This window comes from Gadus morhua, chromosome 20, assembly GCF_902167405.1.
Source record: "Gadus morhua chromosome 20, gadMor3.0, whole genome shotgun sequence".
Classification (NCBI taxonomy): Eukaryota; Metazoa; Chordata; class Actinopteri; order Gadiformes; family Gadidae; genus Gadus; species Gadus morhua.
The window spans coordinates 2578409-2603408 of NC_044067.1; the positions used below are offsets into that span (position 1 = coordinate 2578409).

Sequence of the window (25000 nt, forward strand, 5' to 3'; positions counted from 1 at the left end):
TCTTAGCCTAGTCGGTTTACAGAGAGACACACAGATGGTTTGTGTTACCCAGAATTCCTTCTATGTACCCTGGGAAACCGCGGAAATACTGTAACCCCGAGAAACCCTGCCTAAGCAGTAAACCCAATTTGTAACCAAATTTCGAAGCAATAAGCACACAACATATCTCAGCATATTTGCCCCAGGAAAGCAAATTAATGCTGAGACTGTCTTGGTTGGAGAGAGGATGGGTAAGACACTTTCACAGCAGGGAGAGAAGTCTTTGTTTACTCTCTTCCACTACAAACGTCTTTTATTGGATAGCATCAGGGGGTCTGAGTACTGCTTGGCAATTATGTGCTGTTTGCTCAGGGTGTAAGAACATGTGTGTGTCTTAATGATTGCCCGGGGGGTGGATGGTGGATGGTGTCTCTGTGGTGCGCCGCACTAACTAAGCCCAATAAACAATAAACCAGCCCATAGCTATAGCACCATCTCCACCTCCGTTGACACCCTGAGAAGTCGAACGCATGCAATATCTTCAGATAGTTGTACAATGCTGATTATTACAGAGGAGAGGCCACTGAATCCTGGTGTCCCAGCAAAATGGAGAGCCCTCCATTTTGCTGGGACACCAGGATTCAGTAAATGTTGGCTCAGATCTTCCTAATAACTCTTCAACCTTGAGAACAATACTCCTGAGAGTAACAAAGTAATGAAGTTAAACCAAAACTAGAGTCTCATGGCCCTGAACATCTGATCACAGCTACGGACAAACCCCTCTAGGCCTGTCCTGTCGGCCAGGTCACATGGCTCATTGAAACCCTCAAAAGACTGAAGATCTCTAGGGTGGAGTGGTGCGAGAAGGTCCTGGGTTCAAACCCCGGGGGGCTTTCTGTGTAGAGTTGGTATGTTCTCCCTGTGTTCACGTGGGTTTCCTCCCACACCAGAAACCTCCAATGGTAGGTTAATACTCCTGCCAGAGTCCTTGACCCAGGCACTAGGAAGTAGAGCTGGAGTTGGTCATCGGGCGCTGCACGTTGGCTGCCCACTGCTCCCTGTTGATTGCTCCCAGTGCTGCTAGCGATGGTTAGATGATCCTAGTGATACTAGCGATGGTTTAAATGCTCCTATTGCTGCTAGTGATGGTTTAAATGCTCCTATTGCTGCTAGCTATGGGTGAGATGCAGATATCTCTTGCACTTGTGCAATGACAAATAAAGGATCTGCTTCTTCTTCCAGGCTGTATTCTGTAATAAATGTCATCTACCTCCACACCCTGTGTACCCAGAGTCAGAAAGGTTCACCGTAAACGGCGCGGCCAAGCCGGATGTCCTGAGGGGAGACCTGGTGAATATGTTAACCTACTACGGGTGGAGCCACATCGATGGCCCGTAAGTCACCGTGACACGGAGCCCAAAGAGGTCGATCCAACGGCAGGTCGATGGTCTCGGTGGAGTTCATCCCTTAAACACAGTGACTTCCACCACCGTGAGTATCTTTATACATCACTCCCTGCACGGCTCGTTGACTAGACCGTCCATGCAGCGCAATTTAAGTGGCAGGCAGTAAAATGCACCGTTTCACAAAAGCCTGCACCATTAAACGGGCAATTAAACACCAATTAACATGAGCAGACCCCGGGTTTACAGCCTGTGTGATCTGCTCCAGTAGATGATCACGTCATTAGCGGGCCCTCGTGTTTCATAACTCCAGAACGACCGTGAAAGTGAATCCAAAGACTGTTACCGTGACCGCGGGCTACGGGGGGACAATGGGCCCCTGAGCACCCAGCGTCACCCAGGGGTCCTTTCTTACACACAGCGGCCCCCGGTGGCTGTGGGGTCTGGGGGTGACCAGGAGCCCTGCGGCCCCAAAGTTCTCACGCTCCAGCTGCTGGGGGCCCCCGAATCAAAACGTGTAACAAAGGTCAGTGCCAATGTGAACACAAACAGCCAACACACACACACACACACACACACACAGCCAACACACACTCACACACACAAACATACAAACACACACACAGAGACGCGCACACACACACACACACACACCCACCCTCACTCACTCACACGGGCTTTCTCACACACACACAGACAATAGGGGACATAATGAAGCTCAGACGTGGAGGGAGCAGACACCACTCTCCGGCTAATCTTGAAGGGCTTCCCATGCCCCCCCTCTCAGACCACCTTCTCCAAGCTGCTGGGGTCTCCTTCTCCGCGCCCCCCCCCTCGACAGCCCCCTATTGTCCCCGGACCCTGGCCTGGCCAGCCTACCTCCCACCTCTGACCCTGGAGTTTATCCCACACCCACCCCCTGGAGGGCTGAGCGTGGGCGTGTGTGTGTGTGTGTGTGTGTGCACGTGTGTGCACGTGTGGGTTTATGTGTGTGCACGTGTGTGTGGGTTTATGTGTGTGTGCGTGTGTGTGTGTGTGTGTGTGCGCGTGCGTGCGTGTGTGTGTGTGTGTGTGTGTGTGTGTGTGTGTGTGTGTGTGTGTGTGTGTGTGTGTGTGTGTGTGTGTTTGTGTCTGTGCGTGTGTGTCGTTCATCTGTGTGTGCGTGCGTGTGCGTGTGTGTGTGTGTGTGTGCGCGCGCGTGTGTGTGTGTGTTCATGTGTGTGTGTGTGTGCGCGTGTGTGTGTGTGTGTGTTCATGTGTGTGTATGTGTGCGTGTGTGTGTGAAGTGTGGGTCTAACTCAACAGGCCGTCCTTCAGAGCCCCGACGTGCATCCAGGCATTCACCGTGGTTGCCACGACAACAGAGTTCCAAAGCCCCCCCTAATCCAACGCACCCTGGGGGCGGGGATCCCCCACCCCCCCCCTCATCCACACACACACACACACACACACACACACACACACACGAACACACACACACACACACGCACACACACACACACACGCACACACACACACACACACACACACACACACACACACACACACACACACACACACACACACACACACACACACACACACACACCTCACAAGTCGTACACAGTGTCAAGATATCACACTTTCATTTTTCCCAGAGTGGAAACCTCTGCTTCCTCTCTTCCAGTGAATGTGGGAGTCCAGAGCCGTCTCAGAGTTCTGGGACGTCTCCTTGGATGCGTTGCTCCTTTACAGAGCACTTAAAGTTCCCCTGCCAGGGCCCGCCCCGTCAGTGGAACTTCAAGTGCTCTGTAAAGTAATCAAAGTTAGTAAAAATTGTAAAAGTAATATCCCGTCAGTAATCCGGTGCTGACTCTCTATCGAGTCTCCCCCGTGAGAGAGAGCAGGACACTCCACTGCATTACTGCCTTAGAACAATACAGACAATAGAGACTGTGCTGTCTCTCTGCCCCCTTCACACAACAGTAAACTCCCTGCCTCTCCCTCTCTCTCCCTCTCTCTCCCTCTCCCTCTCTCTCTCCCCCCTCCCCCTCTCCCTCTCTTTTCTCCGAGCAGCGTGAAGCAAGGCCCTGAGAAAGGAAAGAGTGAATCACTTCATGTGTATCTCATTACTCAGCCTCCCCGTTCCAAGTGTTCCTCCACAAAGTCATTTGTACCGGGACATGCCTCTGGCCCAGTGAGTTACGGAGAAGAAGGCCCGCCTGCCCACGTTAGACCCCAGATGTTCCCCTTGCCTTCCTCCTTCCCCAAAGGACCAGGCTGGCTCTATGGCCTCAGAAGTTGGGTTCTCATGGCACCGAGAGGTCAAAGATCTGGGGGGACTTAGGCAGTGTGTATGCGATACTCCTGTCTGCGCTCACTAACGGCTCTACCGCCTGGATTTCTGTGCACTCAAGCTGTTTTTCAGACGCAAACATCTGGGATTTTCCGCCCGGTGAATGTGCTGCGAGGTTGGTATTCTGTTTCTCCTGATTCAGTGCGTTTCGAGTAAACCCCCCCCCCCCCTCCCCTCTTCTGCACACTCCCACACACTCACACGCACACATCTACACACCCACACACATCTGATGTTTTCACCATTTGTTTCCTGTGCTGAATCTACGGTGACATAACAGCCTCAACAAGTCAGTGAGGCCCATTTATTACGGGCCTCACTGACCCATAATAAATAAGACCACGATACTCTGAGCTGTTGTTCAGAGTTGCACCACGATTAAATGCACTTTTGAACGCAACCTGTCATCGTCAGCCACGCCTTGTCCGACCAAGTCAATCGCCTGCCGTTTGACTTCCACTCGAACACTTCTCTGTTTTCCCGCCCAGGCCGTCTCAGAGTAAAAACCCCAAACCCTGAGCTCCCCGTGTCCGGACTCGTACTCTGAGCTCCTGGGTGTCCTGCAGCTGTCCGGTTATCCCACATTGTTGGGCTTCTCCACGGCTCTCAGGCAGCTCCCAGGAGGAGCGCCCGCAGGAAGGCCCCAGAAAGGGGCCCTCGCTCCATCTGGAGGCCCTAACACCAGGCTGTCCGGATGTCCGGGATGCTCGGACACGGTGACGACTGATCTGGGCCTCGTGTGAATCCCTCCTCGCTCTGCGGTGCTGAGCGCGGTCAACGCGTGAACCGCCTCCGCTGTTGTTGTGGCTCAGCGCTGCAGAGTATTCGTACGGAGCTGAGCGCTGAGACGTTGACGCAACCCCGGCGTGGGGCGGACCACCCGGACCCTCCACCTTGACGCTGCGCTCGAAGTTCTAAATATTTCAACTTTGACCCCGCTTATCACTGACCTGTCGGAGCACATCGTCATGTGTTGACCACTTCAGCGACAGACGCAGAGAAGGGCTTATCGAGCGGCTCCTGAGATAGCTGCTATAGGCACCACTGCCTCCAGGAATGCTGAGCGTAACACCATTGTGTACATTACAAACACAAGATGATTGGACTGTCTGTTCAGGAACGTACCATAGGGTGGTTATCTCTGTCTCTATGGGTTATTAATGGTGTTATGATGGAGATGCCCTGCTTAGAAGATGCATGGTTACTGTCAAACTGAAACAACGGCTCCTCGGCAGCCATGAATGCATCATGCAGTATTAAAAGATTAGATAACGCTTTTATTAAACCCCGAAGGGAAATTCAGGAATGGTCGATGACTAAAGATAACCAGTTTGGAGTGGAGCACACACACACACACACACACACACACAAACACACACACACACACATACACACACTCCAACCGCCCCCAGAGACACACACACACACATACATACACACACACTGCCCTCCAACACACACACAGAGACACAAACTCCTACCGCCCCCAAACACACATACAAACACACACACACACACACACACATACAGCCCCCCAACACACACACACCCACATACACACTCCTACCGCCCTCCAACACACACCCACACGCACACAGACCCACACACAAACACTCCTACCGCCCTCCAACACACGCACACACACACGCACACACACACTCACACACACTCACAGAGGGCTGGGTGCTGCCTCTGACTGTGAAAGCAGTGGGAAAGGTCCACTGCAGGTTGAACCTCAGCTCTGCCTCTCAAGTCTCCCAGGCTCCGTCCACCTCAAGCTGCATGCAAATGCGGGAGTCTTTCTTCACCGCGCTCTTCATATGGTGAACACTTCTCATTGGTGTGTGGTGGAGAGGGGGGGGGGGGGGGCGGGGAGCCAGCATGCTTTGTCTTATGGTTGTTTAGCAGCTGTGCAGAAAGAGCCCGGTACAAAGAGCTATCTGTGAAGGCCTGAATAACGCCCGGCGGGCAAGCCTCCAACAGCTCAATCCTACGCGCTCTCCTTTTAAACAGTCCGCCGCTCCCACCACTCAATAGAGCCGCAAGGCATTCTGGGAGGACAGCGCCACTCCTCGCATGCAACCTTGAAAGGGATTACATCGAGCACAAGGTTTTTATAGTTTATATATATATATATATATATATATATATATATATATATATATATAGAGAGAGAGAGTTCTAATGCATCTCCTCTTGAGAGATATTAACTGCTCCACTAACTGCCTGTAAAGTTCCTCTCCTCTTGTCACATGTCGTGGTAGGGCAGTACATGTTCTTTGTCACCAAGCCTTTGTAACATCATCATCATCATCATCCTGAAAAAGACTCTGAGAAAGTCTGAGTCATCTGTCATGTGACTTAACAAGCATGATTAATTCACTTAAAGGTGAGGGGTGTAGATTTAGCGGCATCTAGAAGAACAGATTTAGGGTGATAGGCGGTAAATAGCCTCATTTATCATTAAATCAAATGCTCTGGCTAAAATAATACGCTATCTGTGGCTAATGAATGCCTGTACTATACCGGTCAATTCATTCCATTCAGCCCGAATGAAACGGATGGAAGGCCTTCCTGTCCGTCTACCTTCCTACCTGTCTGTCTACCTTCCTACCTGTCTGTCTACCTTCCTACCTGTCTGTCTACCCATCTTCCCGGCTACCTTTGTGCACTCTGCCCATATCCCCATAGCTAATGAGCGGAGGCTTCCTGATGGCCAGGCGGACATGTTGTTAAAGCTAGCGAGCTAGTCACATGTTTAGGGGGCGTGGCTTTGGGGGGAGGGGAGGGAGGCTTTCAAAATCGAGCTCCCTCTGGCTGGTTCATCTAAAGGGCCGACCCCGGCTTTAAGAATGACGGCCCAGTACAAGGACTGCGGAGACAGATCTATCCCCCCTGCTGGGTCCGTCTCCACAGAGAGGGGATTTCTCAGGTGCCATCTGTCCTTGTGTCCGCTCCTCTCCCGACTCTCTCTCTGGCTGTCTGCCGTTGGCCTGCTGTAATCCTCTGACCCACATCCTGGACTTCAGAGGGGCGTGGCCCGGCTGTCACCCCGGGGGGTGGCGGGGGCACCCGGACACCAACTAGTATGGAGCCCTACGGGGCCACTGAGGCAAATCTGGCCTCCAAAACAAACCCACACATGCACATCTGATCATGCTAATCGCTCCCCAAACGCATCGATATGGAGCCGATCTTATCAGCAGGTGAATGCGATATCTCAGGTTTGTTCAGAGCGTCATCAATGAAGGAGGTTAAGGTTCAGATTGCCTATTGGCCTATAATGTCTTTTAAATGGTTGTGAGTGTGTGTTCAATGAGTGGGTGAGTGTGTGTGCACATGAGTGGGTGAGTGTGTGTTCAGTGAGCGGGTGAGTGTGTGTTCAGTGAGTGTGTGTTCAGTGAGCGGGTAAGTGTGTGTTCAGTGAGCGAGTGAGTGTGTGTTCAGTGAGTGGGTGAGTGGGTGTTCAGTGAGCGGGTGAGTGTGTGTTCAGTGAGCGGGTGAATGTGTGTTCAGTGAGTGTGTGTTCAGTGAGCGGGTGAGTGTGTGTTCAGTGAGCGGGTGAGTGATTGTTCAGTGAGCGGGTGAGTGTGTGTGCAGTGAGTGGGTGAGTGTGTGTTCAGTGAGCGGGTGAGTGTGTGTTCAGTGAGCGGGTGAGTGTGTGTTCAGTGAGTGGGTGAGTGCCAATCGACCGCGGATCCTCTTTGCTGGCATTTCAGACCCATTATTTCACCCTGGCCTTCTGGAACAGTCGTTCTGCTGCAAACAAAACACTGCGCCACTACACGCTTTTGTTCCACCAACAGATCAACAGTTTGCCCTGCACACAGCAACACAAACACCCACTATTGGATTCACTGATGTGGATTGTAAACACTTTAACATTCACATTTGAAACATTTTATTTGGATTTGTTTGACATTTGTAATTAAACCAAACATACGGTCCAACATGTGTGAACCTCTCCTACAATCTACAATCACTCTTTCTGTTTGTTTCAGGTTAAACAAAGGGCAGCTTTTATCTTCAGCATGTGTTACCACAACAACATTAATCCACCCGCCTTTCAAAGAGGGCTCTAATCATCTGCATATTAGAGGGCATATTTGGGTATTTTAATATCCTGCAGCCTCCAACCATGTGGCCGTGTGTCATCTCTGTGACAAGGCCGGCCTCTGGGGGCCAAACAGAGCCCCCATGGAGTTACGGCCTGTCTCTAACCAGAGTGTGACACGCGCACACACAAACACACACACACACACGCACACACACAAGGCGACTTCCTTCCTTCGTGGAATAGTTAACGGACCCGCGGTAAAACTGATGCTGGAGCAGGCTTCCTCCCCTCCGCACAAAGACTTGTATTCCGACCGTTTCATGTGATGTACACAAAGGCGCTCTTTGTCTATCACTGGACTTATTAGGGTCAACAAATTAACATGGGTGCCAGGCCGGGTCCGCGGGCCCGGGCAGAACTTCAACTGTACAGGGGGGGGACGCTAAGGGGGGGGGGCCCGTCTCTAAAGAAGCCGTGGGACCGGAGAGACGGAGAGGACGATGGGATTAGCAGACTGGAGGAGCGGGGACGGGAGAGCGAGGAGCCTGGAGGAAGCGGTGTGTTGACGGGCCAGTCAGCTTCAAGTGGTCCCGCTCAGGAGCCGTAGTGATCCACTCCTCCTCAGAGAGCAGGGGGGCCCCCAGAGCGGGGCCCTGGGCCAGCTCGTTACAGCCCGGGGTTGGAGGGTCAGAGCGGGGGCCAGATGGAGAGGTTATGACATGGTTATGACAGCCCCCTACCTCATTACCCAGGGGGTTCGGCGAGTAAACAAAGACCAGGACGCCGGCAATGTAAACGCTGGCACGCAACGGGGATGTTTCCGTGTGTCTGTCGTCGGCTCCAATCCGGCGGCGGAATGAAAAGCAACGACGGAGCCAAGTGTCATCTCAGAACGTTAAAAAAACACTAAAAGTGGTCAACACAACAAAACGAATAAAGCGTGGTCACGGGTTTTCGAGGGGCTCTAGGCGGGGGCCGGGTGTCTTGTGTTTGTCTTCACAGCGTACCCCAGGGGCCCCACACATGGCTCCTGCCAATTTATCACCTTGAGCCTGCCCCCCCCCCCCCCCCGCCCCACAAAGAGCAGAGGAAACCCTATCTGGCCGTCTGTTATTGCTCAGCCTGTTGGCTGACAGGCTGTTGATTACAGAAAGGGGAAAGGCTTGGCCCGCCCGCCGGCCGGCCACACGCTAACACGCTAACACGCGTCTTTCTCCTGTTTCCACACGCTCAGCACGGCCGGGGTCGCGTGACGGCGGTGTCGCCCCGGACCGCCGGCTGTTGAGGGAAAGTGTCGGTGGTGTAATGTGTGGCGGGATCGGCTGCAGCCGTTTCACTAAACCGAGCGACACGACGCAAGGATCCCCATCGATCGCCCGGGACCGACGTGTACTAGGAAACACACGCCAAGGTGTAGGAAACATGCTTATTATTACTGGAGGAAGGCAACAAGTTTGACATCCTCCAGTTCATCCTTCATGTGCTCTCTGTGCCATACACAGTCTTGTGTAAGGGAATAGTAGACCTGGAGGGTTTGGATATGTATCGTACTGAACATGAATGATGCATGGTGAAATGTTGTTAAATTGTTAAGAAGTGAACACGTCATGTTTAATCAAATATAATGTGTGATAATTCTAGTTTTACTAACCCTCCCTCCCTCAATAAATAAAGCCATGATGTAACTTTGGTTCAGGATCTTCCCATCAGCCTCTCCTGGGAACCGGGAGGTCTATAACGAGCCTTAGCAACAACAGCTTAACACAAAACCAGGCTGGCTAAATGTTTCCATGAGCAAACACAAAAACAAAAACAAATCCTTTTTAGATGGCAGCGCCTGGAACTAATAACGCACACAACAACCGTTCACAGTCCTCGTCGATGAGCTGCATCTGATTAGCCGCATCTGATTAGCCGTTGCAGTCACAAGATAGCCTTACATTATCATCCAGCTTATCATTGAATCATATCTCAAACCTTAATAACCGATAATAACCGATAATAACCGATAATAACCGATACATTTGAGAGGCTCTCGCAGACTCGAGTGGAACTTAACCCAGGCCACAATCTACCAATTAGAGGGCCCTCTGCGAGCTATTCTGTGCGGAACAACCCTCTGGCTTCGGCCTCTCAGCGTGCAGAAGGCCCCTGTCATGGCTGCCCGTTTAAATGATTACTCCCATCATTATCCTCATCATCGCATGCACCGCGGCCTCACTTAGGTCCTCGTGGAGCACTCTGACCCGCGACCTTCCGTCTGAATATCAAGTGGTCAGGGACACAGTGTGCTTTGAGGGCACCAGGGGATGGCTCGTAGAGCCCTGTGTGCCTGAGTGGGCGATGGGGGGGGGGGGGATTGTTCCAGGACTGTTGCTACGAAGTTTACAGCGTATTGAATGGAGGAGAACATGATGTCTGTCTGGAAGTGGAAAACAAACCCTGCTGCATTTGCTGGTTGGCGGCCATGTTGCCACCCACGCCCTACACCCAGGACAGAGAGCCGACTCAGAAAGGGAGCCGGCATGGAAGTATTCGTCTCCACAGAGTCAAACGGGACAGCTGGCAGGTTGTGCATTGCAACCATCTAGGGAAAACAGCCTTTCTGCCTGAGTTCCGTCCCTCCATTTTCCGTTGGTTTTGTTTTCCTCCATGTGTACACAACTTCGGGCCCGGAGATCTGTGTGTTTTGTCTCAACAGGCCCAAGCACACAACTTTTCCCACTTAATGAGGTTTGTGTTTTCAGAACACAGCCTAACGATAGCTGCAGTTTTCTCCCAAAGGAAGGGCGACTTTGATGACCGCTTATGACTGCAGCACACAAAACACAGAATGACGCCCAAAACATCTCACCAAACAAAACTTCTAGGTCTTTATCTTCATGACAAATGACGGTAAAAACAAACTTCTAACAAACAAGAAGATTATTGACAAATCGCATATTATTTTGAGACAGTTTTCTGTGGCAACATAACAACACTAATCACGTAGGCTTCTCAAACACAAGGTGGTTGTCACTGGCAGGAATTTTAACTTGAAGAGCCCATGAATGCACAATAGTGCATCGCGGTGCGGGGCCAATATCATCAATGAGGCCCAGAATGCGGGCTGATTAAGTTTGGGCCCGTCGCTCTTCAACCAGCGATTCAGTGAACTTGGGAGACCGAAGCCACACAAAGGACTCCCTCCAAATTAAAAACACAAAGGCTGCTCTGTGCGGCCTCGCCAGCGAATAAACGAGCACGGACACACGTTCTCACACTGTCAGGTTCCCTCGGTCCAAAGGACACCGTTCTCCATCGAGAGATGATGCAAAGTAAGGCAAACCCGCATGTTCAATCAGCAAGACAAACCGCAAAGCACAACTAAAGTTATTAAAATCTTTTGTGGGCACCTTTAATAGTTTCACGATTTGGCCTGTACAAATATAAACATTAACGTTTGATATTCTTTATTTATTGCAAACACATCTGGGTGGATATTATATTGGATAGAAGATAGAATATATCAATGGCATTAAGCAATCTCACTCCTAACCAGCTCTCTCTGTGAGCACAGATGGCAACACTTGGAGTCAATTCAGGGAACTGGGACAAAGATGTTCACACCAATAAATAACTGCCTCAGCATTAGAACTATCTTAAATATGATGTCTAAAACTATTTGTTATTTCAATGTTAGTCTATATTCTTCTTGAGGCCAAAAACCTCACGTCCCAAAAATACATGCATCAGGCCAAAAATTAAAATGCAGGCACTAATTTTTGATAAGCTTTGTGGACACAACAGAGACAACGCAGGACATTCAATAAATTCCTTTCAGTCTTTTTGGACCAATCGATCTAACGATCAATATCAGTGATGAGGACATACCCCAAACTATCTGATCACGTTAAGCAATATTGGGTTTTAATCATTGAGAGAGAGAGAGAGAGAGAGAGAGAGAGAGAGAGAGAGAGAGAGAGAGAGAGAGAGAGAGAGAGAGAGAGAGAGGCAGTGACGGATGAGAGAGTGAGTGAGTGAGTGAGTGAGTGAGTGAGTGAGTGAGAGAGAGAGAGAGAGAGAGAGAGAGAGAGAGAGAGAGAGAGAGAGAGAGAGAGAGAGAGAGAGAGAGAGAGAGAGAGAGAGAGAGAGAGAGAGAGAGAGGCAGTGATGGATGAGAGAGAGAGAGAGAGAGAGAGAGAGAGCGAGAGAGAGAGAGAGAGAGAGAGAGAGAGAGAGAGAGAGAGAGAGAGAGAGAGAGAGAGAGAGAGAGAGAGAGAGAGAGAGAGAGAGAGAGTGTTTATGAGAGAGTGTTTATGAGATATTATTACAACGTATGATCTTGTAAGCTATGTTTTTCTCATTTTACTTATTGTGCTTTGACGGACAATATAAATGTTTTTCCTTTGGAGAGAGAGAGAGAGAGAGAGAGAGAGAGAGAGAGAGAGAGAGAGAGAGAGAGAGAGAGAGAGAGAGAGAGAAAGAGAGAGAGAGAGAGAGAGACACACACACACGCACACACACGCACACACACGCACACACACCTACACAAACGCACACACAGAGAGACAGACCGAGACAGAGTGTGATAGAGAGACAGAGGCAGAGAGAGAGACAGTCAGACCTCTGAGAAAGTGCAGCAGGTTAACGTTACAGGAGAACCAGGGTTTAACGCGCAGAGCTGACGCCAAGTTAGTCCGTCTCCTTATAGACTTATCTCCCTAATCTCCTCCACAAAGTGCCCCAGTCAACTCCTAGCGCCGGACCCGGGTCAGGCACGGTGGATCCGGGTCAGGAACTGGACTAGCGGTCCGGTCGTAGAAAGAGTCTGAACCCTAAAAGCCGATAGTAAAGGAACCCCAAGAAACCCGCCAGCTTAAACTCTAAGCAGCCGATCAGAAGTCCGCGTCTGTCGCTAAAGAACTCGCGACGATAAAAGTACTTTTTTCGAGTCGGGCTAACGCACAAAACCAAAAACCAGAATACGTGCCTTGGTAAAAAAAAAAAAAACTCACCCATTTTTTTGAGTTTCCCGAAGTTTCCTGAGGTTAGAGATCCGATGGGCGCTCGGCGGTAACCAGGGTGATGCAGCGTCCAGGGGATGCGCGGTGTGAGCGGCACTCTGAGCGGAGCTTCCCTCTGGAGCAACCGGCGTCGTGACGTCACGGTTGAGGAGGATTAGGGATGGGGAGGGGGACGGCTCACACTGAAACTCCCCCAGTGGGATGGCCGAGCCCTGCCTTAACCAGATCAGCCGTGGAGAAGAGCTGCCAATGCATATGCTCAAGTTAAAGTGCAAGTTTAACCTGCTGCACTTTCTCAGAGGTCTCTCTCTCTCTCTCTCTCTCTCTCTCTCTCTCTCTCTCTCTCTCTCTCTCTCTCTCTCTCTCTCTCTCTCTCTCTCTCTCTCTCTCTCTCTCTCTCCGCATTGGCACTTTAACATGAGCATGAGTGGCTTTTATTATTTAAAAAAAATAAAATGTAAAGAAATATCCCTTTCCGATCTCGATTCTGCATCGACTCTACTTTGCGTTTGTGAATAACTTAAATAAAGTGGTCTAAACCTTTTAGTTTGTGGTTGTTTAGAAGCACAAGGTAATGGCTTCGGATTTTTCCAGGGCATGCTTTTTTCCGCTATATCCGAGGTGCAGCCGTGATAAAGAAAAACTAAAAGTTTGTTTTACATCACAACTAAAAAGCTTGGGTCACTCTGCGCTGGGCGATCTTCAGCGTCGGCGGCGTGGCCAATGAGAACATCTCCGAGCATCACTCTGGGGTCTGGGATACGGTAACCAAGGGCTCGGGGCGTCCGCTCAGCCTGCTCTTTTCAGGCCGTGCCAGATGGACCGATCTCAATGGACATATTCATGAGCAGCCCCCCCCCCCCCCCCCTCCCCTACCAGCCCCCCCACCCCCACTTATTGAGGACAACAACTTCTCAAACACTAATATTTGCCTCCGCCGTTTTAAAGACTTGAAATGCAGAATCAGCGTGAGCAGCTTGTAGATCTGCTCAGAGAATCCTCTCATAAGAATGAGGATAACTCTCTACGCATTAAACCAACCCCACAAATCACTCAACTGTCAATCAATCACATTGTAGAACAGATAGCATCTGTGCATCTGTTAGATTGCCCATAGTCAGACTATTATAATTAACTCAAGTCAAATATATGACTTGTCTCAGCAGGGGTGAAATGGAGTATTTCAACTCCCAGGTCCCAGGGTTCAACTGAATGACAATGATCCCTGGCAGCCATCAGAGCTCCAGCATAATGAACACATGAGCCTGGAGAACGCAGCTTTGGAGTAACATCCAAATGCTAGGGTAACAGCGCTGGCGTCCGACAATTCAAATAGAGTGGAGCGAACGACCAAACACATGAGTCTGGGTGTGAACTGTGGGGGTCTAAAAATGTGTGTATGTGTCTTTGTCTGTGTGCGCGTGCGTGGGTGTGTGTGTGTGTGTCTGTGTGTGTGTGTCTGTGTGTGTGTGTCTGTGTGTGTGTGTCTGTGTGTGTGTGTCTGTGTGTGTGTCTGTGTGTGTGTGTCTGTGTCTGTGTGTCTGTGTTACACGTGTGCGTGTGTGCGCTTGTGTAGTTGCATGTGGCCATGTGACTGATGGATCTGCATGGGAACATTCCAGAAGCGTGCTGGTGGCTGCAGTGAGTCCAGTAGCTGACAGGTCGTCTGATCGCGAGGCAGAGACCGAGCTCACCAGCCCGTCTGCTCACCAGGCCGCCCGTGAGGTTTGTTTTGATGGCGAGCCATAAGCCACCGCACTCCCCATGAGTTAAGGGCGGCAGTCACCGAGATCTATGACTCGCTGACAGCACTTCATTTTTCCCTCAAGTACTTTTGACAGTGTAATAGTTATCGATTGTGATTGTGATGTCAAATAAAATTGTATTATATTAGAATGTTGTGTCATTCGCTTGTGAGGTAGAATCAGAAACACTCCGAAGAAATAAACACGATTAGGGCCCTGGGAAAACGATTTAGGGTGTAAATGCTTTTAGGAATCACTAGTAAATTGTAGTTTTCCATGACTCACCAAACTCAAGGACACAATAAAAGTTGTGGAATGAAAGTAACTAAACCATTATGGACACTTGATCTATTCAATCAGTAATTTTCTATTCGTGACAACGTTGCAAGCTGACATCAAGAGTTAAAACCTTTCCTAAACAACCTCTATTCCATATGAGGTGCCTCCATTCTGCAATGTTTTTAATTAAATCATGAGTGCACCCTAACGTTAATACTAGCAGACAGCAGGGGGGATATGAGGTAATGCAGCGAGCTCTGGAACGGAAAACAAAGCTGTTTGACTGCTCACACACACACACACACACACACACACACACACACACACACACACACACACACACACACACACACACACACACACACACACACACACACACACACACGACCACACAACAACAAATTGCATCTTCCAAAGTCTGAATGAGAGTTATTTTTCTCTTATGGGTTAAAATAAATCCAAGTTCGAAGTTCACATTGCCTGGAAATCTTTATAAACACAAGGAATGGCTTGAACACAGCATCAGAATGGTGGGGGGAATCCCCACAAGGTTTGAGTATTGCACATAAAGCATTGAGCCACGTGTTGAGATGTGAAGGTGTACAACACGATAAGACCCTTCAGTGTGGAAACAACATCTGGTTTAATATTTTCAGAAGGAAAATGAATGTTCCATCACCATGTATGGCCAGATACGAAAGGAAACATATTGTTTACCGCTTATACCACAAAAAGGAATATAAGTAATCCAGCATGTCCATAAAAATTGATTGCGGTATACAACTTGAAAGTATCTGTGCAGTGTTTGGTCAGATTACACTTTGTTCTAAACACTGAACTGATCCCAGGCCTGTTTCTAGGCCTTGGATGATTGGAGGTTCTGATGATCTTCAGTGAGTTTGTTAAATTTCATGTTCTCGCAACGCTACAAACTAATGATAAACCAGCAACAGGGTTTTTCCAATGAGGCAAACAGAAATAGGCTGTTCAAATGACAAATGACTGAGGCTTTCGGTTTCATGTCCAGTAACAAGTGGTCTTTATAACAGTATCACCCTGAATGTAAACAGACAGGGGGAGAAAGGGTGGTGGAGGAGGAGGAGGAGGGGGGGAGAGAGGAGGGAGAGACGGAGAGAGAGTGAGAGAGAGAGAGACAGAGGGGGGCAAGTGATGAGAGAAAGAGAGAGAGAGAGAGAGAGAGAGAGAGAGAGAGAGAGAGAGAGAGAGAGAGAGAGAGAGAGAGAGAGAGAGAGAGAGAGAGAGAGAGAGAGAGAGAGAGGGAGTATATAGTATAACAACATCTAATTATTACTATTATTATGATCTTGTATGTTATGTTGTCCACATATTACTTATTGTGCTTTGACAATGGAAATGTTTCCTTTCCAATAAATCCCTTTAATCTTCAGAGAGAGAGAGAGAGAGAGAGAGAGAGAGAGAGAGAGAGAGAGAGAGAGAGAGAGAGAGGGGGGGGGGGGGGGGGAGAGGAAGTAGGGAACACACTGGACTCATAACCGAGCGACCCCTTGGGCTTCAGGCGTGGGGAATTTACAAAGACGTGTTGAGGTCTGGGGAGGTAGTAGGGCTGCATCTGAGAGAGAGAGAGGGGGGGGGGGAGAGAGAAAATCCATCTTTGTTCTGATCTTCCCCATTGGACGTGTTCAACATGGCCTCAAGAGAAAGGCCTTTTTTACGATTTGAAAAAAAGATACAGGGAAGATGGTTTTGATTGCAGCCAGGACAGCAGAAGAAGCCCTCTCCGTTCTCGCAGGCTTCAGGAGGGTTGGGATGGGGAGGGGAGAGTCAGCAGACAGAACTCAGGGAAAACACATCAACAGAGCCGCCATGCAGCAGACTCTTGTGATATTTCCCCCAAACAGAAGTGGGTCGCCGCAACTCTTCAATAAAGGTCAACGATCCAGCAGCTGCCGTAAGAAGAGATACGGAGTGGCGTTTCCATAGAAACCACATTCAAAACATCAATGTTTTATTGATCCATAAAATGATATATATTATGGTTAGCCTACCCTGGAATAATGAATCTAAACATGTATGTCTTTGCCTTATGACCCTGCCACTAACCACGATACACCGTGGAGACAGATGTTCGCTACGTAATGCCTTCAAGTCGGATTCATCTGATGCTATTTTCGGAGACGGTACCCGAGAATGTACACAAAGAAGCAGTGTTTGGAGACCCAGCGATAACCTGTTTCAGAACGGTGCCATACTGCCATCTAGCGGCGAGGTGTGTACTGCAACTCAGGGGTCTCCTCGTTCCTCTGTTAACCCTGGCCTGCGGGCATGCGGTCAAAATAATGAGCTTTACAGACTCAATCTGAATATGAATAGATTGAGTATTCATCTGTTCAAAACTCAACCCCTATGCAATAGTTGGCTACATGTATCTGTGAGGTTTGGTTAATAAAGGGGCAAATAGGAACAAAAATGCTAATTTAGACATGAATGCTTAAAAAACTTCCTTCCCCATCACAACTGTTGGGAGCATGAATTCTCCAAAGACCACGGAGAAAAGAAAGAGTTGGCATATTAATCAACAAGCGCACATAAATCACCTCAGGGAAGTGATGAACTTCCTTGATGACGGAGGGTGATTGGAATGCTATCACCCCATAGTGCAACATCCCCTGTTGGCCCCCTCTGGGGGAATAACTCAATAGCAGCATTCTCTCTCTCTCTCTCTCTCTCTCTCTCTCTCTCTCTCTCTCTCTCTCTCTCTCCCTCTCCCTCTCCCTCTCTCTCTCTCTCTCTCTCTCTCTCTCTCTCTCTCTCTCTCTCTCTCTCTCTCTCTCTCTCTCTCTCTCTCTCTCTCTCTCTCTCTCTCATGTATGATATTTTGATGCCACTCAAAGGTCAAGGCGAGGACAACCGTTCCCAGAAGCGGGTCAACCTCTAGAACATGTGACGTCTGAATGTGCGTGTGTGTGTTACTTATCAGTGCTTTGTGGGAGTCAGAACCAGACATCCCAGCTGATTGGGTGTGCAATGGAGAGGATGACCTATGGATAAACAGCAGAGTAACATGAGCTGCAACCACAGAGAAGTGATAACGGTGCTGCGTGTCTGACTGCCGATGCCTGCTGCCACCACCACTAACTTACTGTTTTAAAGACATTAAAATGCTGTATTTTCCATTTTTTTGTTACAAAACGATACAGAATGGATGTGTTTTGTCTGACCGCGTGGGTCGAGGTACGACCACTACGACAGTGAACGGGTTTTAAACACATTCACTGAACTGCAGGAGCCCAAAAAAAATAAATAACGGAAATCTGCGATGAAAGCGTTCAGTCTGACAGCCGCTGACACCGCCCCCGCAGGCTGGGTGGGGGGTGTGGGGGCCGTCCGTCTGCGTGGAGAGTGGAGGCAGATCAGAAGTGACAGCTCAGGTGAAAATGTGAACGCGTGGGCATGCCACTGCTGGCTAATTGCTAAATAATTATTGAGAGGCGAATAGGGAACGGACCATTCTTTGTAGGCAGATTTATTTTCAGGATTCCGATTGCCAGTGCACATGATTTGTAGGATTACTTATTTTAATTCACATTAATGTTGGCTTTTTAATGTAAAACCAATGTAAAGCCCCTTTAAGCGACAATACTTTGACACAATTGTTACTGCAGCATTCCACCAAAATACCATAATTGGACAAAATACATAGGGAGAGTAATCATATTGAAAATACGAATATGTGATGTGAAAAACTACAGTAGTTAATACTTATGCTAAGCAAAAACAATTGAACTGTTTACCTTTAATCTGGAGCGAGCGCCCCCCTCTGGTCATGAGGAGTATAACAACAACATCAGCGTTAGAGCGACATAAGTCACTCTCTATAGGCCTAATGGAATATAAATGATTTTGCTGCATTTATTAAGCATTCAAGCCTCTCAACATCGCCTCCAGATGAATCGTCTCCCTCAGGTTAAATATGATAATTAGCCAATCAAGAATTTATTTTGAGTAGGCTAGTAGGAATATTTCAAATCAGCTAATTGCTTCCCCTTGATATCAGCATATGACGACATATCCTGGTGAGAAAGCTGGGTCAATTACAGGAGCCTAGATGATTTGAGATTTACATATGTTTTCTATTGCCAAACACAGACATCAGCCTGTTTGGCTTGTTTTCCACACTGGTTATACTTAATCGACAATGAGTGTTTAATTTGTCAACGGGTTCATTTGTGACAATATTGACTTTTCGTGAAACGGTGAACTACATTGATAGAGATGAGAGCATTCGTCATCTTAGAAAACCATTTTCTCCGACGGTTGCCGTGTCGAATTAAATGGTTGCACCGTTCACGTCGTATAATAAGCAATGCATCATAGCATCCATTTGCAGTGTGATTACACTCCGTCAATCCTAAACATAATTTCCCTGCTGACTGCCAGCAATCTTTCACACACACGCACACGCACACACACACACACACACACACACACACACACACACACACACACACACACACACAATGTCGATACTAATTAGAGATAAATAGCTTTCCATCTCATTTTTTATTCATTTATGGGTTTAGTGAACGCAATTCTAAACGATGTGCCTCTCGCTTTCTGATTGATGTGTGCTGATTGCACCGCCACATGAAGGGCAGGAGTCTCCCTGACTGTTAGAAGACCGAGGCATGACACAACTAGAATGGGTGTCAAGTGATTGCTTCTCCAGCTAACGGGTCATTAAATGGTCCTCCGTTTGTTTCTAAAATACTAATCGAGGAAGGTGTGGCTGCATCTGCTGCAGTTTACCAGAATGGATGTGTTATCTAACACTCGTGATTGGAGGCTATGGCAATCTTTCTTTTTTTTTATGGATTGTTTATTTTTTACAAATGTGATCAAGACGTGTGGTTTTGAAAACGATATGATATGAAAAAGACAGTGGGTGGTTTGTTATTCTTTGTGCTTGCATTAACAAGTAACAAGAAAAAGGAAAAATAAAATAAAAATGTGCTGAGAGTAAAGACAGTTAACGAATCTGCTAATGTCGACACTTTGGCCTGTTTTTTATCATCATTTTTTTCCTTCCTCTGACCGAAGCTTTTAATTTATACAGGAGATCTCAGACACATGTTTCTTAGCTTTTTCAATCGGGTTATTCCCTACAGAGATATTCAACCGGGGGACTTATGCTGAAATGCATACTACTTCACTTTCCTTCGCCCTATCCCTCTCTCTCCATCTCTTCTGCTGCACAAACTCGCGTTTGAACAAAGTTCTAATATCTGATCAGATGGCAGATATATCTCCCCGTCCCCAGCTCCCGTCAGGGGAGGGGTAGCTTCCATTATTAGACAACACAGCCGTGCCCCAAGAGTTCCTCTGGTGACGTCACCGACATCGATTGATCCAGAGGAACAGGGAAATGAGTGGTGTGTAACAGCTGCGTGTTATTCTGCTCCATCCACGGCTCTTCGGGGTGAGACAGGCTCCGTAGAGTGAGACAGCCTCCGATCTGTCGTTCACTGAGCCGCTGCCCCTTCAACGACAGAGGAACCAGTACAGCAAGGCTACACACGTCTCTGTAGGACGCTGCTGAAAGGGACAAGAGATGCGGGGGCACTTTTACTCCTGATAGATTCTGAACTGAAAGTGAAACCAAGACAATATTCATATTTGAGTTTTTTTGGTATTTATCCATTTTTAGGTCAGATATCTCATATTTCCGTACGCAGCCCGGAACTCCCCTCTGGGAGTGTGATAAACTCCCTGGATGGAGACGTTAAGCTGTCAGGCAGAGGGTCACTCAGGTTATCAGTCTGGATAGGAGATGTCTCCCTGTGTCCGATGAACAGTCCAGACTCACACCCCAGAATGCAGAGTAAAACTAAAGGTGGCTAATGAATCAATGACTCATGCTGATTGCGGATAGAATTGCTATATGGGGTCACACTCCAAATATAAACCATTACACAACGGGTTTACATAACTTGAATACATGTATAGCCTACAGATTAAGGCTATGGTGAGAAATAATCTGCAGCGTAATGCTGAAGAAGACATCAAAGCACAGTGTTTCTGTTTCTCCTTTCCAAGCCTGGCCCGGTGATTGATGCCAAATTAAGCTGTCGGTGATTGTTACTCTGAATTGATTTGAAACATATGGGCCAAATCAATACGCGCACATTTGCAAAGCAACATCTGTCTGCCCATTTGTGTTTCCTCCTGAGATGCGCGTGCGTGCGTGTGCGCGTGTGCGTGTGTGCGTGTGTGGCTGGCAGGCAGCAGTTGTACCCTAGCAGAGGCTGCATTGGTAGAAACCAGATAAGACTCCTGTTTGATGTCTCGGCTCACAATCGGAAAAAGCATAAAGAAGAACTGACTTTTGTCCATTCCTCCCCTCGAATAACGTTGGCATTGTCTGATTGCGGTTCGCCGGAGCTGAGAAAACCCTCTCAGCCCCGGAGGTTTCATTCTTCATCAGACGAGTGCAGCTGCACCAATCCGCTTATCAGTGTGCGTCTCGCTGATGTTTCCATGGAAACTGTGTTTACTGCCCCTCGGTGTTCTAAAAATGGTTCCAAAGTGATCGCGCGGCGCGACGGAGATGGGGGGGACGTCGCGTAACAGGTGGAATCACACGTTGCAAAGCTCTGCATCTCTCCTTCAACAGGCCATTCTCTGCTACCGTACATTGAACATTCGTAGAAGGCCAATCCATGTTTATGCCTTCTGCCTGCCTTTATCACTTGTTTTATTATCGCCTCTCTCTGCCTGTCTCCCGTTTCACTGTCTCTCCTTCTGCTTAGTTATTGTCCAGGGCTCTGACGGCTATGGAGAGATGTGAGGGCTCGGGAGATGGGGGCGGATTGTTCACTGGGCCTGTGGCAATTTATTTCCAGGGTGGATCCCGAGTTGTGAGTTAAGCAGTGAATTAAGTATGTCATTATTTATCTCTGCTCTCAAATGAGTGGGATTCGTTCGGCAGATCACACAAAACCTCGCCTCCAGATAATTGGATTCTACTGGTTATTCCAACAAAGATTCTGATGTCACTTTTAATTGTGTGACTTATCCAGTCGCTATATGAAACACATATTTAACGCATATTTACCTATAGTATATATATTTGTGTAGTGTCTCATTGGGGAGATAATGAAACCAACCTAACCTGATTGAGGTTCACGAATCCTATGATTCGTGGAGGACAAATTTTACCACTCGGTAACGCTGAGAACATGACGCACCTTCTCCAGGCTCTGAAGACAGCAGGAGCCCCCAGTACCTACCTCCTGCCTCCTGCCTCCTGCCTCCTGCCTCCTGCCTCCTGCCTCCTGCCCCCCTTCAGAGAGCCAGCCTACTACCGGCACCATGTTGGAGGAGCGCTACACTTCTGTTTATTTCCGTTCCTCCTCCGACCGCAGCGTGTGTGTGTGTGTGTGAGGCGCCGCGGCGCCGCTTCACCTTTGACCCCAGAGTCTGGCGGTCCACGGGAGGCAGGCGTCTAGTGGGTAACCGTGGTAACCTGGGGGAGGATGGATGCCGTTTCATTATTCGTCAACGCTGACCTCTAAGGTCCGATGCTTTAGGGAGTCCGGCCTCATGGGGGCGGCAAAGTGAGGGAGGACAGACGTGCGACCTATAAGGATGATAGAGATACGGTGAATTCTCAGAATACACCAAAAAATATTAATATAATGCCTACACTATAAAAGCAATACTATCCACTATTTTGTGCGTTGAATAATGCAATCAGCATGAGGCATATGCAACACATGGCTGAGGACACACATACACACCCATGCACACACCCACACACACACACACAGCACGACATCAATCTGAAACAGAAGCACAGATCAGCATGGATTCACGAGGGCGGTAAACGTGTGCCAAGTTGAGTTAGGTGAGAGAGTCGTAATGAGTGTTTCTATTTAAACTCTTGGATCAGACCTTCCGGGCTCCGAGGCTCTCACCTGGGATCCATCCCAGTACGGTCTGTAACGAGGCGGCTGGGTGATGAGCACGGCCACTATTTCACTCTCTGGAATGATCATTTGTTTTGACAGCGCTATCGCCGCTGCGCTCGGCGAAGGGAATGTCTTAAGCTTTCCAGCGTTCACGTTTGCCCACCAGTGTCAATTTGCATAAATATTTGTGCTTTTGGTTTAACACACTCGTGGGAACACACACACGCCCACCCACACACCTACACACATATACTGTACACAAACATACACAGACCCGCACAGGCACAAACACAAACACACACACACACACGCCCACTCCAGCACACACACACAAGCACACACAAGCACACAAACACATACACACGCATCCACACTCTGTTAGGACTAGGAGGCACATTTACTTAACATTCTTCTCTCGACACACATTTGTCTCCACACATCTGTCTGCCGCAATATCTGTACATCCCCGACAGACAGGATATCACTTAACGCCTGGAGGAACACTAACACCAGGGTGACCCAACATGTGCCAGGTCGGAGAGGCGCGACGGCTGCAGAATGCGGCGCGCCGTGCGTGCAGGCGTCCGGGGACAGCGGAACGCTGGCCATGATGTTTGCGAACGGCGGCAGCTGTGTGGTGAATGTGAGCACACTCCCGATCACGCCACTCTGGGAGTCCGTCCATGCATCGCTCCGTTGGGGGCCCCTCCGTGTGTTTACAGCGGGGCCCTCATTAATACACAACGTGGTCCCGTGTTGACACGGCGCCGGCTGATCTCTGTCAGGAACACGACGTTCGTTAAGCGCCAACTCGTCCCGTTCCATCGGCTGACAGTCGGCTACTCAGCTCTGAGCTGAACCGGCTCTCTGTCAAAGTGGCAGAGCCTCTGGCTGGGAGAGAGGAGAGAGGAGGGGAGAGGACAGAGGAGAGGAGAGGAGGGAGGGAGGAGAGAGGAGGGAGGAGAGAGAGGTGGAAAGAGGAGAGAGGAGAGAGGAGGGGAGAGGACAGAGGAGAGGAGAGGAGGGAGGGAGGAGAGAGGAGGGAGGAGAGAGAGGAGGAAAGAGGAGAGAGGAGAGACGAGAGAGGAGGAGAGAGGAGAAGAGGAGAGACGAGAGAGGAGTGAGGAGGAGAGAGAGAGGAAGCGAGAGGAGGAGAGAGGAGAGGAGGGAGGCGAGAGAAGAGAGGAGAGAGTGGAGGAAAGAGGAGAGAGGAGAGAGGAGGAGAGAGGAGAAGAGGAGAGACGAGAGAGGAGGAGAGAGGGAGAAAGGAGAGAGGAGCTATAAAGGCTGGAGTTCCCCTGTTTCCAGGAGAGCGAAACCACAAGACCTTCAACCCCGGGGAGCTCCTGTGTCGGTCAACATCAAGATATCCCTACTCTGACTTTGCGATGGCGGTGGGGGGAAACGTCCGGCGGTATTAATATTCAACCCCACATTCTGCTGCTTGAGATTAGTTTCCTCCACATTAATATCCATCAGAAAGTAAATGCCCTGGTGGATAAGTGTTTAGTGGCCTTGCCGTGGGTAATTGGTTCTGCAACATACTTCTGATCCCAGCCGCGTCTCGGAGCATGAAAACAACTCGCCGCCGGTCGCAATTGCGTCTAATCTCCGATCTGCGGTCCCACCAGGGCCACAGCTGGCCTGTGAGTGACAGGTTAGGGCGTCTCGCCGGCTGCCTCAAGGAGACGAGGGGATCTGATGAGGAGCTGTCAGAGAGACGCTGCAATACACACCAGGATACCTTAACCAGGTTACCTGTTGGTTAACAAGAATACCTTTAACCAGGATACCTTTAACCAGGTTAACTGTTGGTTAACCAGAATACCTTTAACCAGGTTACCTGTTGGTTAACAAGAATACCTTTAACCAGGATACCTGGTGGTTAACAAGAATACCTTTAACCAGGATACCTTTAACCAGGATACCTGTTGGTTAACCAGAATACCTTTAACAAGGATACCTTTAACCAGGATACCTGGTGGTTAACCAGAATACCTTTAACCAGGATACCTTTAACCAGAATACGTTGGTTAACCAGGATACCTTTAACCAGAATACGTTGGTTAACCAGGATACCTGTTGGTTAACCAGAATACCTTTAACCAGAATACCTTTAACCAGAATACCTGTTGGTTAACCAGGATATCTTTAACCAGAATACGTTGGTTAACCAGAATACCTTTAACCAGAATACCTTTAACCAGAGTACCGGTTGTTTAACCAGAATACTTGTTATTTCACCAG

The 25000-nt window shown here is 48.9% G+C and overlaps 1 protein-coding gene across 1 annotated transcript in view; it reads right to left on the bottom strand.

Annotated features, from left to right (window-relative positions):
- Positions 1 to 12930, bottom strand: part of gpm6bb (glycoprotein M6Bb) — a 35006-nt gene extending 22076 nt beyond the window's left edge. Inside the window, exon 1 of the mRNA XM_030343626.1 lies at positions 12772 to 12930. Within this exon, the coding sequence (XP_030199486.1) occupies positions 12772 to 12775 (4 nt within the window). The 5' untranslated portion in view covers positions 12776 to 12930. The remainder of the gene's footprint in view (positions 1 to 12771) is intronic.
- Positions 12931 to 25000: the final 12070 nt, after the last annotated feature.